At 43.0% G+C, this 19,419-nt stretch overlaps 1 protein-coding gene across 3 annotated transcripts in view; it reads right to left on the bottom strand.

Moving 5' to 3' along the window:
* arhgap18 (Rho GTPase activating protein 18) overlaps positions 1 to 19,419 on the bottom strand; it is a 22,622-nt gene extending 3,203 nt beyond the window's left edge. For 2 of the 3 annotated variants that reach the window (XM_029676905.2, XM_029676906.2), the window contains exons 1-13: positions 17,253 to 17,458; positions 11,530 to 11,726; positions 6,869 to 7,104; positions 6,486 to 6,546; positions 5,645 to 5,811; positions 4,802 to 4,967; positions 4,598 to 4,689; positions 4,158 to 4,235; positions 3,579 to 3,738; positions 3,321 to 3,403; positions 3,017 to 3,223; positions 1,318 to 1,464; positions 730 to 857 (exon numbers count right to left, since the gene is read on the bottom strand). In XM_029676905.2, coding sequence (XP_029532765.2) covers positions 730 to 857; positions 1,318 to 1,464; positions 3,017 to 3,223; positions 3,321 to 3,403; positions 3,579 to 3,738; positions 4,158 to 4,235; positions 4,598 to 4,689; positions 4,802 to 4,967; positions 5,645 to 5,811; positions 6,486 to 6,546; positions 6,869 to 7,104; positions 11,530 to 11,726; positions 17,253 to 17,371 — 1,841 coding nt within the window. In that variant the 5' untranslated portion in view covers positions 17,372 to 17,458. Of the gene's footprint in view, positions 1 to 729; positions 858 to 1,317; positions 1,465 to 3,016; positions 3,224 to 3,320; positions 3,404 to 3,578; positions 3,739 to 4,157; positions 4,236 to 4,597; positions 4,690 to 4,801; positions 4,968 to 5,644; positions 5,812 to 6,485; positions 6,547 to 6,868; positions 7,105 to 11,529; positions 11,727 to 17,252; positions 17,459 to 19,321 lie in introns of those variants that run through there. The other variant, XM_029676907.2, reaches the window with a different exon arrangement.

Here is a 19,419-nt window from a genome sequence, read left to right as displayed (position 1 = left end):
ACTGTCCAAATACTTTTGGAGCTCACTGTAGGTCAAATCAAATTACGTCATAATAAGATAATGCATTATCACTTATTTATACAACGGCTGAGTCTAATCCTGGCCATTGATTGGTTAAAACCGCATTCCAAACGATGTCTATTCCACAAGTTAGTACCGGCTAAATCATCTATGATGTTGAAATGCCTATAGACTCTGTTCCATGTGACTACACAATCCACTGTCTCAGTCCAGCCAGGCAATGTATATACTAGAGCTACACTGTAAAAAGCATCTAGACATTATCTCATAATTCTTTAAGACTAGCATTTGGGTTTCAACAGCAGAGATCTGTAATAACATTGCCGTCTGTCTCGCCGACATTTGCAACATTGAAATTCGATCTCCAACTGTCCTTTGGTAATGACCGTGTCGGGACGAGACAGACAGACAGGCTGGCAGCTTTTCTGAGCCAGTCAAAATCCTGAAAAAAAAAAAATCAGTATCGTTTTGCCTTTCTAGGGCAGTATACAAATACAGAGAAATCAGAGCCACGCCGCGCAGTGTCACAGAAATAACAGCTCCCATACGCTGCTCAGTTCTAACACACCCAGGGTGTAAATGTCTCTGTAGTGTAATTTAACTGCACTCAGAATACCCGGTGTGAGGGAGTGGGCTGAGAGTAATCATTAGGTGACTGCAAGCCTTGTGTGTAACGGGATGACAGTAGTGCCCCTCGGAGGTTTTCACCTGTCCTGGCTGAGAAAGCGGCTGAGGACATCAGATGCCTGCAACTCTTCAGTCAGCTGGACAGCCATGGAGACCTTAGAGAACTGAGGGGCTTGGACCCTGATGAAGCCCTGAGAACTACTGTCCACCTGCATGGGGAGAGACAACACAGACATGTCTCAGCTAACCAACATAATACTAGTGTTGCTACTGTACTCCATACTAAACCAATACAAATGTACAGCAGTTATACAAAAATCATTTACTGAAAATTGTTCTTCAATATAAATATTATTTGAGGTATTTAAATTCTGTTATATTATGCAATTTCTTCATTAGTCATTTTCAAACAATAAAAAACGGAGTTGCAGTTCTACATATTGCCACTAGGTGTCACAGGGGAGCCACTCCCCCTCTCATCAGTTGAACCAGGAAGAGCAGAAGGCATTTGAGTCGAGTCATTCACATATTCTCCTCTTGATTCATTCAACAGCATGGGTATTGCCCTCAGCTATAACTGCTTTTCAGTACAGTCGCAGAGCCAATTGGAATACTGTATACAGGTGCTACAGACAGACAGACACCTTTGTTTGCTACTGCTGCCCTCACCTCAGAGAGGGGTTTCTCCTGTTTCTCGTGTTTCTCTCGCTCATAGGCCATCTTCTTTAGGAGTTTCATCATGGCGCGGTCTTTGCTCATTTTCTTCTGGTTCTCCGTGTTTTGTTTTCTGACTTGATTCATTATGAATTTAGGAATCTGTGAAAAGAATGTTTGATTCAATTACAAATTGTGCCACTGAAGAGCCATACCAATTACGTACAGTAGCCCGATACATAAAGTACAGGGGCCTCATTTACCAATCATGCCTAGGCACAAATCTGTGCGTAAACCATGAGTGGGATCATTTCCACGCAAAGTGTGACATTTTTCAATATGAACATTTGCTCGAGTGTCTGTAAATCCACGCACAGCTATGACCATGCGTACGCACACTTGGTGGAATAAGGACACTTCCTGTCAAGCATAGAATGGGGGAAAATACATGTTGAAAATGTCTGAAATTATGCGAGTAATAAATAAATAATTTTCAATTTCATTGTATTTCCAATGTGAATTCATGCACCATATCTTGACAGGCATATAATTTGACCACATCAGCGCATTTGTTATGATAACAATCCATACAAAGTACAGTCATTTGTTAAATTATAGGCACAAAGTTCAAGTGAAACCATTGTCTTTAATAGTATTTTAACAATGGGGAAATGGAATGATCTTGCTCTGTTGGAGGATTTGGCAAACGCTGCATTTGGCAGAGAGCACGTTTTTAGAGACAGGTGGGGCTTTCTTTTCTCTCCAGAATGCACAGATTGGCTCATCAGATATCGTTTCTCAAATCTTATAGGATTTTTGACAGGATTTAAGACCCACTTAATAAAAAATAAATTAAATAAAAAGTAAACACATGACATTCAGATGCACAGCCAACAGTGGAGGCTTCTGAGGGGAGGACGGCTCATAATAATGGCTGGACTGGAATAGAGCCATTCCATTGACTCTATTCCAGTCCAGCCATTATTATGAGCCGTCCTCCCTCAGCAGCCTCCACTGACATCCAATACTAACGAAGCAACAGATGGCACCCACGTCACCATAAAAAAAATATCCCAAAAAGACTGAACAGAAAAGGCCTCCACTTTTAAATGTTCAGGGGATAGGTTATGTGATTTGCAAAAGACGCTGCTGAATGAGGTGGCACGCACGACTCGTTCATTTTGCAGAACAGTAATGTTGGCCTATAACGCCTACAGGAGGGAGTTGAAGATGGATGGCCTACTCATGTGAAGTACATTTGCCATTGCAAAAGAAACTAATTGTCTCAACAGTCTTCCTCTTTGTAGCCATGTTTTCATTTTTACTGGTCAAGCCACAGCTGAGCAACCAAATAAAACATTTTGGTTGTACTCAATCTCTGACACTCGCACCTCTACCTCAGTCTCTGAAAATATGAATTTTTTTCTTCGCTTTTTTGGGATGCGACGTTGTATTTCATGTCACGGTGCTGCATTTCCCCACAGGCTTTATGATATTGACTATACATGGTAAATTAGAGGTGTTTGGAAATTAGAATAGCCAAGGTCTGAGAACAATTGGTATTTATCAATGGTTATCTCCTACCGGTGTGTGTGTATGATGCTTGTTAAATCACACTTTTTATATTCATACAAACATTCAAAAACTCCATTCGTAAGTAGTATTTTAGTTTCTACGCAATATTGATAAATGAGGCACCATGACTTGAGCCTACCGTCCAGAGCAGGTTTTGGTATCTGATGAGTAGTCGGACGATGTTGGCCGTCTCCGTGGCCAGGGAAAATTCCTGTTGCTCGCTGATCTTGTTGCGGAAGCCTTTAAACATGAAGATGTTTGGCGCCATCACCACGGCAACGTTGTTCAAGGTCATCTTGTTCTGCTCTTTGTGGTCTATGACCCTCTGAAAGAACTCCATCAGCGCCTGAAACCACCACAAGATACATTACAATGTGTCCAACAGACAACCTGAGACTATACTGTATTGGCTAGAGAACGAGCACAGGAAAAGAGCCACCTACCTTTAGTGTATCACGGCTGGACTCCGGAAGTAGCAGGACTAGCAAGTTGAGAGCCTGCAGCTGCTGCTTCTTAGTGGGCAGTCCTGTGAGTAAGGCAAACGAACAAAAAACCCAACCGCAACGGGATTGCTTTACTAATCCATGAGTCAACATAAGACAAAAGTCAAACAGAACCGAGACAACATTCTAAACGAGTATACATACAGTGCACCACTGTATGTATAGAAAGTGTGGATCATAATGTATAGGGGGACTGACGAAGCACTGCGATGAAGGCGCTGAGGTACTTCACAGTGAGCAGCGGGTGGGGTAGCTCCCTGATGAAGAGCTTGAGCAGGCTGGCTGCGTCGTGCTGCTTCAGACTCTCCCATGGGAACAGGCCCTCGTAGAACTTCCCCTCCAGCTCCACACACACCGCCTGCCAGCCGAACACATAGGTCACATGTTAACACACACACTAACCTGGTGGGGGCACAAAATCCTATTTTCCCTAAACCTTAACTCCTAACCCTAAACGTAATTCTAACCCTAACCCCCTAGAAATAGCATTTGACTTTGTAGGGACCAACAAAATGTCCCCCAATTTTTGTTTGTTCACTATTCTTGTGGGGACTTCTGGTGCCCACAAGCATAGTTAAACACATCCACACTGGAGGCTTTATCACACCATCCTACAGTACAACACTAATCATATCTTCCACAGTCGGTCAGCACACTAAACTTTCCATTAGGGAAATAAGAATTTGGCTACATTAAGCTGTTGTTACAGCATGCAAATACGTCCCCCAGACATTGAATGAAGCAGGACTACATCTATCAACAATGACGAACAATGACCTTGACTCTTATGGCTGCTCCGGGTATCCGTAGAAGCCCCTCTGTGTCCAGACCCTCGTCCTCTATGTGAGAGATTAGCTGGAAACAAGAGAACACACTTATAAGCTTTAAACCACCAAATCGACAGCACATATTGATTTAACTAGGCAAGTCAGTTAAGAACAAATTCTTATTTACAATGACGGCCTAGGAACAGTGGGTTTAACTGCCTTGTTCAGGGGCAAAACAACAGACTTTTACATTGTCAGCTCGGGGATTCGATCTACAAACCTTTCGGTTACTGGCCCAACGCTCTAACCACAGGGCTACCCGCCGCCCCAAAATGACAATGCCATTACCACTACAGCAAACTGAAGAGATTCCTACTGCAGAGCATTCAGACGTACTGTATGATTAAAGAGAACCAGGATCGGTGGTTAATGAGAGGTTGTGCTGCTCACCCTCTGCAGTATGATTGGCACCTTGGTCCCTGGCTGTCTCCTCTGGTCCTGCTCCAATAGGGCGGCCAGGGGAACTCCAAACAGGCCAGACTCTAGAACACAAACACAACAAACCTAATTGTGTCAGAGCTTGGTGGGACAGTCCTCAGGGTTCTTAGATATAATGTTATACAGTTGTGTTCCAGTTCTAGCATACTGGCTTACCTTTGACCTTGAGTTTAACTGCTTTGTGGGCTTTGAGGTCGATGCCTGCCGTGTCAAACAGAGCGGTCATCTCTATCAGCACCAGGCGGTGCACCTTCTTCATGTCATGGGGGGACAGGTCCCCAACCTTGGTCAGCCCTGTCTTGTCTCTGCTCAACTTGAAGTTCTGTCATACAGCGAAGCACAGGTTACATTAGGAGTTAGTAAAACTGGGTTGTATTCATTATTGCACACCGTAGCAAAACATTTTGCAATGGAAGATGAAAACAAGCGCTTCTTATTGGACTTATCAGAACAAAAACAGGGTCTGTTTGATGCCTATTGAATATGACCCTGACATAGTATTGGAGTATCTGTAACCACTAGGTGGCCCTAGAACCAGAGACAGAACTCAGATACACCAGGAGTCTAGAACAGTATTTTGACTGAAATGTATTATATCATGCAAAAACTCTATTCAAAAAGGTTGATTGATAGATAATGTTATCAGTGCAAATGACATCATTCAATGTCATAACTTACACTAGTACACAAGCAGCAGGTCTAGGCCTTCAATAACGCTTTAAATAATGGCCCATATAAATATCAAATCATAATTTGGTCAATCATTAATGATGTAGGCTAAGTAAAAACAGAAACATGTTTCAATCCATAAACACCACAGGGCAAAGTTCTTGCTTCTGCCAAAAAAACATACATATTTGAAATCCTTTGTCCCAAACTGGCCTATGGGATCCTGCTATTTTGACGAGTGACACTTCCTGTTTTGGCATATAAACTTTGCTCTGGATGAGCGGCTCAGTCAATCCGTTTGGCGGTGTTAATGTTTAAAAGGGTACTCACAGGTAGCTTGTCATCTGCGTCTGTCAGAGCCTCGCTGCTGCCCTTTGAACCCTCCTTATAGCTGAGGGCCTGATCAGAGAAGGACACCTCTAGGTTGATGTCTGTCTCAGGTTCAGACACACTCTGCTCAGCAGGGCCTGCCCTGTTCCCCAGCCCCATCGCCTGACCTGTACCCACACACAGAGTTATTATTGGGACATATTGAAAGCTACACCTATAGCAAGAGATAACACAGGCAATTCATGAATTAGATGTGTGAAAGTCCACAGATGGGACAAAGTCAGCAGTGGGGAGATTAGAACTAGGTGGTGGTGACTGTTCTGCCCACTGAAGGGAAACTAAGGGACAACGACTAGTCCTGTGGAAGTCAACAGCCAGAGAGCCAGTCCGCCCTCTGTGACCCATGTCAGACAGACATGTCAAACAGACATGTAAGGCCTTGGCCCTGACACAGAACTGCAGTGCCACCCTGCCATCTCCACTAATAGGAAAACAGGCAAGTGTATAATGGAAGATAGGGAGCGGATTCCTGACAGCCTTCATGTTAAGGTCAGAGGGGTGGCGCGAACAGACAAGATAGGCAATGTCCCTGCTTCCTGTGTGTGTGTGTGTGTGCGCGTGTGTACTGCCGAGTTATCTTCTCAACTCAACAGCTCTTCCGTAGAATCTTCACTTCTGCATCCTGTGATCATGAACCATTTCAGGAAATCTACAGTATCACATAAAAACAACAGTGGATAGAAATACCAGTTCATTTTTGTGGCGAGTCAGTGATGTTTTCTATAGGTATAGACCAACAAGCCCAGACAAAGATTTAGTGAGTAGAACTTGTGGTACATGCCATCTGTCGTAATATCCTTTTTCCTGTTTTCACTTCTCTCTGGTGACTTGGCTTCATCCTCCTGCAACATAATATAAAACAGAAGCAGGCTCTCATCAGAATTTAATATAGGTCATTTTTTGATCAATTAATGATTCAAACTAAGAGTAACTGCTGATATTGTAGAAAGTCATATTTTTCACCCCAATTGTGAGTACAAGACCTTCTTTTGCATAAAATTAAGATATTCAGTTAAGTATTACTTCACATTCAGGTGTCCATTTACAGATATTGTGATTAGTAATTATATTAACCAACTACGGTAAACAAGTCACTGGGTTTGTTATGTAGCGAGGCATCTCAGGCATGACTGGCAAGTGAAACGGGACCGGTGGTAGGCTGACCTTTGACTCTGGCGTGCCCGGGAGTTTGAAGATGTCTCTGACGTCAGGTACTTGGTGCTGCTTGTTCCTCTTCCTGAGGGTCTGCTGTAGCTTCTCAACACGTTTCTCCACGGCGGCGGCCTGGGTGCGCGTCAGCGTGGACAACAGCCCCATCATGTCCTCGGGGTCCGACGCGGACTCGTCAAACAGAGTGGCCAGCCCAGCCTCCGTCAGCCACGCCTCCTCCTGTTCCCCCTCTACAGACAGAAGAGTTAGGGATGAATTGATGCTGCACCAAAAGAGCAGTGGTATGTTAATGGAAAGACATGGGTGTAGGCCTGAAGACTAGCGAGAGGACACAGTCATTTACTGAATGATAAAGAAACAAACAAGTAATTCATAGATTATTACTGTGCAATTAGTATTATGCCATTTTTATGTACGGAGGTGTGGGAATAGAGAAAGACATGAAACAGGGAAGGACCTCACTCCTAACCAACCATCTTGTTATAGAAAAGAACGGAAACAAAAAGGAAGTTCCTGCTTTAAGTTCTCCAGACAAAACAATGAATGTCGACTTAAACAATACACTTTTGCAGTGCTTTTTATAGGCATTTCCTGATCCTGTAGGATCAAGCAAGTCTATTGTCTTCTGTGGATGAAAGCAACAAGAGATCATTATGTGGTGGTATTGCAAAATAACATGGGCTGGACAACAGACCAGACTATCCTATTCAGCTCTACTGTATGTTCTGAACGAAAAATATAAAACACAACATGCAACAATTTTACTGAGTTACAGTTCATTTCAGGAAATCACTCAATTTAAATAAGTTAATTAGGCCCTAATCTAAGCCTAGGACCACCCACTTGGGGGCCAGGCCCAGCCAATCAGAATTCATTTTTTCCCCATGAAAAGGGCTTTAGTACAGACAGAAATACTCCTCAGCATCAGATGAGTTCAGATGATCCCGCAGGTGAAGAAGACGGATGTGAAGGTCCTGGTCTGGCCTGGTTACAAAAGTGGTCTGCGGTTGTGAGGCCGGTTGGACAGACTGCCAAATTCTCTAAAACAATGTAGGAGGTGGCTTATGGTAGAGACATGAACATTACATTCCCTGGCAATAGCTCTGGTGGACATTCCTGCAGTCAGCATGCAAATTGCACGCTCCCTCAAAACACAATACCATAGATGTGTCAAGTTGTGACATAACTGCAAATTTTAGAGTGATCTTTTATTATCCCCAGCACAATGTGCACCTGTGTAATGGTCATGCTGTTTAATCAGCTTCTTGATATGCCACACCTGTAAGGTGGATGGACCATCTTGGCAGGGAGAAATAAAATAAAATCAGGTGTAGACCTTACAGTGAAATGCTTACAAGCCCTTAAACAACAATACAGTTAAGAAAATACACACAAAAAAAAGAGGTAAGAACAACAAAGAATTAAAGAGCAGCAGTAAATAGTATGGGTAGCCATTTGATTAGCTGTTCAGGAGTCTTACGGCTTGGGGGGGTAGAAGCTGTTTAGAAGCCTCTAGGACCTAGACTTGGCCCTCCGGTACCGCTTACTGTGCGGTAGCAGAGAGAACAGTCTATGACTAGGGTGGCTGGAGTCTGACCATTTTTAGGGCCTTCCTCTGACACCGCCTGGTTTAGAGGTCCTGGATGGCAGGAAGCTTGGCCCCGGTGATGTACTGGGCCATAGACACCACCCTCTGTAGTGCCTTGCAGTCAGAGGCTGAGCAGTTGCCATACCAGGCAGTGATTGCAACCCGTCAGGAAGCTCTCGATGGTGCAGCTGTAAAACCTTTTGAGGACCCATGCCAAATATTTTCAGTCTCCTGAGGGGGAATAGGTTTTGTCGTGACCTCTTCACGACTGTCTTAGTGTGCTTGGACTAGAGGTCGACCGATTATGATTTCTCAATGCCGATACCGATTATTGGAGGACAAAAAAGCTGCCCGATACCGATTATTGGAGGACCAAAAAAGCTGCTACCGATTATTGGAGGACCAAAAAAGCTGATACCGATTATTGGAGGACCAAAAAAGCTGATACCGATTAAAATCGTACAATTTTTTATTTATTTATTTGTAATAATGACAATTACAACAATACTGAATGAACACTTATTTAAACTTAATATAATACATCAATCAAATCAATTTAGTCTCAAGTAAATAATGAAACATGCTCAATTTGGTTTAAATAATGCAAAAACAAAGTGTTGGAGAAGAAAGTAAAAGTGCAATGTGTGCTGTGAAAGAAAGCTAGCGTTTGAGTTCCTTGCTCAGAACATGAGAACATATGAAAGCTGGTGGTTCCTTTTAACATGAGTCTTCAATATTCCCAGGTAAGAAGTTTTAGGTTGTCGTTATTATAGGACTATTTCCCTCTATACCATTTGTATTTCATTAACCTTTGACTATTAGATGTTCTTATAGGCACTTTAGTATTACCAGTGTAACAGTATAGTTTCCGTCCCTCTCCTCGCTCCTCCCTGGGCTCGAACCAGCAACACAACGACAATTAGTGCGCGCTAACTAGCTAGCCATTTCACTTCGGTTACACGAGCCTCATCTCGGGAGTTGATAGGCTTGAAGTCATAAACAGCGCAATGCTTGATGCACAACGAAGAGCTGCTGGCAAAACGCACAAAAGAGCTGTTTGAATGAATGTTTACGTGCCTGCTTCTGCCTACCACCGCTCAGTCAGATTATATGCAACGCAGGACACGCTAGATAATATCTAGTAATATCATCAACCATGTGTAGTTAACTAGTGATTATGATTGATTGTTTTTTATAAGATAAGTTTAATGCTAGCTAGCAACTTGCCTTGGCTTACTGCATTCGCGTGACAGGCAGTCTCCTTGTGGAGTGCAACGAGAGAGAGGCAGGTCGTTATTGCGTTGGACTAGTTAACTGTAAGGTTGCAAGATTGGCTCCTCCGAGCTGACAAGGTGAAAATCTGTCGTTCTGCCCCTGAACGAGGCAGTTGACCCACCGTTCCTAGGCCATCATTGAAAATAAGAATGTGTTCTTAACTGACTTGCCTAGTTAAATAAAAGGTATAAAAAAATATGTATTTAAAAAAGTGTACATACACTAAGTTGACTGTGCCTTTAAACAGCTTGGAAAATTCCAGAAAATGATGTAATGGCTTTAGAAGCTTCTGATAGACTAGGAAAATTATGTGGATATAGTGAAGCAACATTTCAAGACATCAGTCAGGAAGTTAAAGCTTAGTCACAAATGGGTATTCCACATGGACAATGACCCCAAGCATACTTCCAAAGTTGTGGCAAAGTGGCTTAAGGACAACAAAGTCAAGGTATTGGAGTGGCCATCACAAAGCCCTGACCTCAAGCCCATAGAAAATTTGTGGGAGGAACTGAAAAGACGTGTGCGAGCAAGGATGCCTACAAACCTGCCTCAGTTACACCAGCTCTGTCAGGAGGAATGGGCCAAAACTCACCCAACTTATTGGGGGAAGCTACCTGAAACGTTTGACCCAAGTTAAACAATTTAAAGGCAATGCTACCAAATACTAATTGAGTGTAAACTTCTGACCCACTGGGAATGTGATGAAAGAAATAAAAGCTGAAATAATTCTCTACTATTATTCTGACATTTCACATTCTTAAAATTAAGTGGTAATCCTAACTGACCTAAGACAGGGAATTTTTACTTATTAATTGTGTGTAAACTTCCGACTTCAACTGTAGATAGAGTATCTCATGATAAGCTGTAGACCACACTACCTCGGGCGAGCAAAACCTTGAGACTTCCTTAGATATTCTGCACCAGCTATTGTTTACAAATATGCATAGGCCCCTGCCCAGTGTCTTACCAGAGGCTGCTGTTCTGTCTTGCCGATGGAGTGTATAACCCACCAGTTATATGCTCTTAATGTCGTCGTTCAGCCACGACTCGGTGAAACATAAGATATTACAGTTTAATGTCCCGTTGGTAGGATAAACATGCTTTCAGTTCGTCCCATTTATTTTCCAGCGATTGAACATTAGCTAGCAAGACGGAAGGCAAGGGCAGATTGACCACCTGATCCTCACAAGGCATCCTGATCTCTTTACCGCGAAACCTACGTTTCCTTTTCCAGCGAATCACAGGGATCTGGGCCTGGTCAGGTGTCTATAGTATATCCCTTGAGTCTGACTCATTGAAGAACTCCTCATCCAATTTGAGGTGAGTAATCCCAGTTCTGATGTCCAGAAGCTCTTTTCGGTCATAAGAGACGGTAAGCAGCAACATTATGTACAAAATAAGTTACGAACAACTTCAAAAAACAAAATAGCATGTTTGGTTAAGAGCCGATAAGACTGCAGCCCTCCCCTCTGGTGCCATCTTGCAGTAAATGCTCACTAACAGTGATGTAAACTAATTTCTACACAAAATTTGAGAGAAATGTTTTGCGTATGGAACATTTCTGGAATCAGCTCATGAAACATGGGACCAACACTTCATGTTGCGTTTATAGTAAAAAAGAATCCTGTCAGACAGTGATCTAGGTAAATCACTAGTCATATAATGTACATAGTGAATGCTGTACTACACCTTAAATCTCAGTCTAAAATGTTACCCTGAAGCAGTTGTTCAACAACTTAAGGGTCCTCTCTACTTTCAGTGGACACTCCTGCTATAGAGTAGAGCTCCATACCATCAGGCACCTTCAGCTGCACCTCCTCCTGTGGCTCTGCGTCCCCCTCTCCACTCAGGGTGATGTTCTCCACCTCGGTCCAGTAGTCGTCCATGGCCAGTTCATCCAACGAGTCCTGGGAGTTACAACGGTGGTACGGGGGCTTTCCTGGTGCATTTCTGGCCCGGTTCTGGACACTGTAGTGGCCTGTCCTGCGGCTGGTGGACAAAGGAGAGAGTATGATGAGTACTATTTCAATCATTTTATCAGGGTTAAAGTGAGTTATAAATACCACAAGTCAGACCATACTAATAATGAGTAAACAAACTGGGTGGCTGTCTGGTACTCATTTTAGGATTGGAACTCTACGAACGCGGTGTTTTCACAAGAGTGTGGTTGTATGTTCCACATAGGACTTGGATTAGCATGAACGTGAAGGGTTAACTCATGTCAGTCAGTGCGGCAGTTCTGCTTTCCTCTGGCCGCGTCACACTTACAGCACGTAGTTCTGTGCAAACCCCTGCAGTCAGCTGCTGTTCGCTGGCCACAGCCTAGACCCTTTTACAGGAACGCCAAGTTACTAGTTTAAGGATAACGCATGTGTGGGCTTGCAGGCTTGGCGAAGGCTTTCTCCAGATAGGCTTCTCCGTGTGAGTGAACCCTGGGAAAAGCACAAAGAGGACTCCTGATGGGCATCAGAAAGCTGCTACACTCCCCCCCCCAAAATAGTTATGGTGGTTGCACTTAAAGGGCCAGTGCAGTCAACAAATGTGATTTGCTTGTGTTTTATATACATTTCAATGCTATGAGGTTGGAATAGTACTGTGAAAATGATGATAATGCCCTTTAGTGTAAAAGCTGTTTGAAAAGACTGCCTGACATTTCATCCTGTTTTGGTGTGAGGGAGTTTGTGCCTTCCACAGTGACATCACCACATAGTAAATTAGTTAATAGACCAATAAGAAAGTTACAAACCTCTGCCAATAATAGGTAATGTTGAGTTTTCCCCTTCCCACTCAAACCACTCACAGACAGTACTAGCAAAATTCTTGCTTGAGAAATTGCTCTTCGCTAAGAAGCTATTGTTGCTTCTTTTTGACCAATTTAGTTGAGAACAATCACAGTAAGATACTTAATGGTTACCCAGAAATGATTTGATATTGAGATAAAAACTGCTGCATTTGACCTTTAAAGGGACACCTAGAGTTGCAAAAATAAATCATGAAACCTCAGCGGTTCCACACTCCCAAATGACTGTTTCTGCTTACGCACTTGATACTAAACACAGTCAATCTGGGTCAAGCCAGGCCAGGCTAACATACACCTTAGCTTAGGGGTAAAAGGTTTGTTTTACACAACCAATGTGAAAGAAATAATAACCTCAAACTAAAGAGTACAAATGAGCTTAAATACCAGCTCTATGGGCTACAGAGTGTTCTTCATGGCTTCCTGGTCCATTTCTCACAGTGAAGAGTTCAAATCAAATTGTATTTGTCACATACGCCGAATACAACAGGTGTAGACCTTGCAGTGAAATGCTTACTTACAAGCCCTTAATCAACAGTGCAATTAAGAAAAGTGTTAAAGTATTTACTAAAATGAACTGAAGTAAAATTGAAAAATAATTAAAAAGCAACAATAAAATAAAAGTAGCGAGGCTATATACAGGGGGTACCGGTACAGAGTCAATGTGCAGGGGCACATAATGCAAATAGTCCGGGTAGCCATTTGATTAGCTGTTCAGGGGTCTTATGGCTTGGGGTAGAATCTGTTTAGAAGCCTCTTGGACCTAGACTTGGCTCTCCGGTACCGCTTGCCGTGCGGTAGCAAAGAGAACAGTCTATGACTAGGGTGGCTGGAGTCTTTGGCCATTTTTAGGGTCTTCCTCTGACACCGCCTGGTATAAAGGTCCTGGATGGCAGGAAGCGTGGCCCCAGTGATGTACTGGCCGTACACACTACCCTCCATGGTCATAGACAGGACAGAATATAAATGAGCAGCAGGCCTGTTAGGCCTCACCTGAGGTCTGTGGAGGTTGTAAAATGAGTCAGCCCTCAGCTCCTTCCCAGCCACAGGAAATACACAGGGTATCAGTAACGCCTGACATTTCTGGCCCTGGATAAACACGCCATTGCAAATTCAGAGAGGTTGTTGAGGAAATGCTTTCACAAATCAATCGCTGTCTGTTTTCTAGATAATATTGCCACAATGTTTGAACAATTCTGGAAGAATCCGAGGGTTGGAAAACATTCTATTTATTCAAACCTTTATGGGGAACAAGCTAAAACACAGCAAACATTTGGTTTAGAGGGGAATAGATTGCCAATAAAGGAGAAAAGCGGAATGTGTGCCAATGTTAGTTTGTATTCCATCCCAAGAGAGAAATGCAAACACAATCTTCCCCATTAGGAGCACATGCAAGGTTTGAACTCAAGAGAACAAGGAAAGTCAAGTATCCCAGCAATGTACACACCACCAACGTTACCCCACAGCCAGACCCAGTCGCATGGAAAGGTCAGCTATCTTGCTGGCTCCAAGAGTGACAAACTGCCAGTGCTCAAGGACAAAAAGGTAGACAACAGTCTCTCTGCTGTTTAGTGCCTGGTCATTTTGCATACAGACACAAAGGAGAGGGGGTCATAGTATACTTAAGCAATAAAGGCATGAGGTGGTGTAGTATATGGCCAATATACCACAACTAAGGGCTGTTCATATGCACGGCGCAACGCAGAGTGCCTGGATATAGCCCTTAGCTGTGGGATATTGGCTATATGCCACAAACCCCCAAGGTGTCTTATTGCTATTATAAGCTGGTTACCAACATAATTAGAACAGTAAAAATACATGTTGTCATACCCATGGTATACAGTGTTATATACCTCAGGTTTCAGCCAATCAGCATTCAGGCCTCGAACCACCCAGTTTATAATGTAGATCCATTCAGACAGAAGAACTGGCAGTGCAGTTCAGGGGGCAGTGGCATAGGTATACTATACCATCTCGAAGGCTTACTAAACCTTAACCTGAGTGTGGTACTGTGGGGCAAAGTGTGGTGACAACAGGTGTCTAAAATACATAGCGGCAGAACATGCATGGTTTAGCACCGCAACGAAACAGGGGATTACACTACTGTTAATCACATGCACTAGCAATCAAGTTTGACTTAACTCATAAGGCACATTCCAAACATCCACTACATGTAATACAGCGACACATGGGCCCAAGCCGGTTGTTTGCTGTGACAACCCCAACAGAGTCATGGAACGTTACTGCTGGGGGTTCAGTCTGACCCTCCATTCTCCTGTATAATACTTACTGCCTGAGTACACTCTCAAATGACATGTCATTGACTGGAGAATAGGCTGGGTTTAACACGTGTACAAGATGTGGGGGCAGATACGGTAGTCCTTGATGAATGTATCCACAATGGTGACAGCTCCAAAGAACTGAGGCCAAAGTTCTGTAGTCATATGGGCCAGCTGGATTGGACAGACTGCATGGGAAAGCCCCCAGTGATGGGTTCTGGGATTTGAGATAGTGTATGTTCCTCTGTATAGAAAAAAAAGGTCAAGAACACTTTTCAAACCGTACCCTGTTCAAAGAAGAGTTATTGTGTTTGTCAGAGACTGCACAGTTCGTCAGTCTATTTATTCACAATTGTGTGTGTGTGTGTGGGGGGGTCTCCTAAAACTGCCTATAACACAAATGTTTGGGTCATCAAAATTCTATAAACGTCAATGTGTTAATTATACTTATTTAGGAAATGTCTAGGTCGGAATGTTCATTACATACGACGTTCAAAAGACGTCGTTGGCAGTTTAGTGATAAAGGATTTAAAAATGAACACAAGTCAGAATAATCTCTACCCGAAGTGGAAATACATTTTCAACACCAGGAAACAGGGAATGTGAAGAGTGCTGCTTGTGTCAATGGAAAAACAATAAAAACACAAACAGCAGCAATAACACCATGATGATAACCTGTGTTGATTGTGTGCACCGACTCCATGTGGTAACATCATAATGCTTACATTGCTGGAGGCATTTTAAAGGTAGGTCGTCCCCGAGTCAATATTATACCTCACTCACAAAAAGCTCAGCGGCTCACCCGATTAGATGGAAATCATAACACAGGCTGTTCACTTGGCCTTGACTTGTACCTGTTAACCCCACTGTTCCGTGGCTCAGTTGGTAGAGCGCAGCACTTGAACCCACCAGGGTGGTGGGTTTGATTCCCACGGGGGACCAGTATGAACGTGTATACAGCCACTCTGGATAAGAGCATCTGCTAAGTTACTGAAATGCTTTGAACATTAGAAACTCCAGTCAGAGTAAACAGCGAACACACTACCAGCGGAGCTTATTGATTGGGTACAACCTGACCCACCACATTTTGTAAAGAATACAAAAATGGCTTGATCAATTATTAATTAATGCCTCTTCTATATAACATGTATGTAACAAGTGAAAGAATATGTTTCCCGGGCAAAACATGAATACCTACATCCTAACTTAAGACATGCAGGCACAAACACCCAACACACCTACCTGCATACCACATTCTTTGTACAAACTGTGTCGTTATCAACTCATTTAAAGTGCTGTACTCTGTTCTTTCTATTTGCCTCCGTGGAATGAATAGTTATGTAATAAGTCAATACAAGTGGAAAGACAAAAGCTCTGTGGTGAGTAGTTCATCATGTACCGCTGGTGACTTGTTTGTACAGTAAGACCAAAATGACTCTGTAAGCTGGTGGCAAAATCGCTCATAACTTAAAAACGTGTAACTGGAGGCTATTATTCCAACAAAACTGGGAAACATTCATTGACCATGCACCCAGTTGGACTTTTGTTTTTATCTTTCTGTTCCCATGCAGAAGCAAGACCAACTCAACTGGCACATGAGACCAACAAAGGGATGTAGGTGCCACATTTACCACACCATGCCAAATAGGGATGGTGCTACTACGGCACAGTAGTACAGACAGACCCCTGTACAGCCTTGGCCGGGACAGCCCTCTGTCGGGCCACTGGGGACCCTCGGACCCAGCTGGTGAGTGGAGGCACCTGCATAAAAGCCAGGGCTCCTCCACTGTAGCTGCAGCCTAGAACAGACACGGGCTTTTACAGATGGCCACTTGAACTGGAAAACCAGCATCGAGTTTCAACTGGCCAGTGCGGTCTTCGTGTGTGTGTCCTCACCCTGTATGCGTGGGGTTTGTTATTGGATAGTGTTTACGGTTCTTTAAAACATGTGCAGAACAAACAAAGCTTGTGTAAATAGAATATATATGTTGCGTTAGGCTAGAGAACTTGAGCGTTAACCCTAACAAAACGAGGTGTTTTTGGACAGTCTAATTTCGGCACGGTGACGTAGCGTAGCCTACATATGAAAAATCACTTATATTCTACTTCTGTGATTTACATACGATATTTTAAAATAAAAAAAGTTGAATCCAGAAAACCTATTGTCTTATCATACGCACGCCTGTATTTCCTCTGCCTGTTTAGTCTAGAACTTATTTCATTTCACACAATGTGTCAACATGGTAACAATGTATCAACACATGAAAAAGTCAGGGGCGACTTGGGGACTAACGTTACACGGAGTGTTCTTTCTGTTAGAGGTTACATGCGGGGCAACTGGAAGACCTTTGCACCTTTTCTTAACTATTCAAGCGGCAATGTTACAATGTTACTTACAGTAGGGTGTGGGCTGTGGTCAATAACAGACTATACGCTCACCTCAGCGATGAAGACTCGATCTCTTCGGCACTATTGACACCCGAGGCAGGCGATACAACTTCAATATTGCTAATATAACCGGTCAAGATGACTCCCTTGGGGTCCTGCTGGCGACTCATGTTGCTCGACTCATGCCTTATTATTGTAAGTTCGCAGTTAACTTTGAATGTACAGCCTCCAGGAATAGGAGAGCTGTTCTGTGTGTGAGGGAGTTGTCTTTTTCAATGAGCTCACCGCCTCCTCTAATAACATGGGGAGCGTTCGTTTTGCATGACCCGGTGCTCCGGGTGTCAATTTCTTAAGCACCAATGTGATGGTCTAAAATATATCAACTCTGAACAACCGGTGCACCGAGCCATACAAAACGAACTCAAACATGGATAATCAACAGCTGCCTGAACGCACCGCCCAGAATGCTGTTGGGCGTTGTAATTTGGGCGGGCCAGACCTGTAAGACTGTATGAAAGATCACTTTTTTCTTGTCTTAGCCATCTATCTTATCAACTTACTTTATATGGTCCCCCAACCATTGGCCCCAGCACAACTGATATCCTATCTGGGTCATACATTTGTCGAGTAACGTAAAATGTATGCACGCATGACTGTAAACCGCTTGGGATAAAAGCGTCTGCTAAATGGCATATATTAGGCATAAACCTGAAAACAGCACAATGTTTTGCTACCGTAATATTCCAAGTTACAGTATGTTATAGCTCATATTTGCCCTATATTGTTATGAATCATGATGTAGTATGCATTATAAAGCACAATAATGGCTTATTCCCTGTCATTTCACCTGTACTTTGTGAATTAAAATGCATTAGTCTAATCACTATTGATCTGAGGTCCTCTGTGACTATCTAATGATATGGACTCATGGCATTTAAGCGTGAATTACGTTGATCTTATACCTGTGTAGTAACACGGTAATAGTAGCAGTACAACAATTTTAATTGGTCTATTTTGTGAGATTTATGTTAATGTCCATATTCCAAATGACTATTTGTTGAAGAACTAGATATTTACATGTGGGCCGCTGGTTGGTGCGTGCCAGAAGACAAATACATTATGTTACACTTAAAAACGGTTAGATTCTGTTCCAATCAATTAGTGAATATTCATTAGTCTGGCAGGCTGAATCGGAAGACCTCTCTCCTGGTTATAATGGTGTGGAAAGTTATCAGACCAGCTCCAACACGCCTCATAGGCTTGACATCTGAGCAGCACTGGCCATTACAACAAAGGCCTCCCACACAACAGCAAATTAGTAGGCTACCTCTATACTGCCATCTGGTGGTCAGTTACAACAATGTTCTCTGTCTGTCAGGTGCAGCAGAGGAAATCTCTTTGTGTAAGAATCACTGGCAATGATGCTCAAAAGGGACTGGATCCATTGCTGTGAGAACACTTAACAAAACCTTGTGAGAATTCACTAAACAGAAACATTTATGTTCTTGGCATGTTACACTTTAACCCTTATATAAATTTGATATTCGACAAATAACACCCCACCTCAGTCCTTCTGGACAGGTGTGGACTATGACATGAGAAAAGCTCTTACCAAGGTGAAATGTACACCAGCAGGTACAAGAATGGAGTGAAACTGAATCTGCACATGACAGTGGTGTTTTTGCTTGGCTTCCTGCACAAGCTTAGGAACGTCAACACAATATTTGTCATGTTCTTTGGTGACGAGGTTTCAGATGTTTATTCTGTCGGAACAGTTAGCCTTCATATGATATATCGCCCATGGATTACTATTTTGTTATTCCTGATTATTCACATTTCTTATTTCTGAGAGCGTTTCCCTCTGAAAGCTCTGTCAACTTTATATCTCCCGTGGCTGAAGGACTATCAAGAATGACCTCAGTAGCTACAATCTATAAAGTCCCAGCGTTTACCAAGCTGCCCTGTCTCAACGCACAGAACCAAATCAGAAAATAAAGAGGATAACATGTGTTTGCAGAGATCTTGCAACACAGTCGACACATAAGTCACTCAAGTCCATATCCCATAATAGATAGTGTGACACACATTCAGTAAAGCAAGCCCTAAAATCAGTTCCATACCTTAGATGAAGATAATAGACGAATTTGGAAACCATGGTAACCATTTTTTGTTGAGGTCCAACGCTCTATTGGCAGAGAGGAGGAGAACCCCCTTATCC

This window comes from Oncorhynchus nerka, linkage group LG13 (assembly GCF_034236695.1).
Source record: "Oncorhynchus nerka isolate Pitt River linkage group LG13, Oner_Uvic_2.0, whole genome shotgun sequence".
Lineage (NCBI taxonomy): Eukaryota > Metazoa > Chordata > Actinopteri > Salmoniformes > Salmonidae > Oncorhynchus > Oncorhynchus nerka.
The sequence above is the reverse complement of the archived record's forward strand: the minus strand, read 5'-3'. Positions and strand labels throughout refer to the sequence as shown.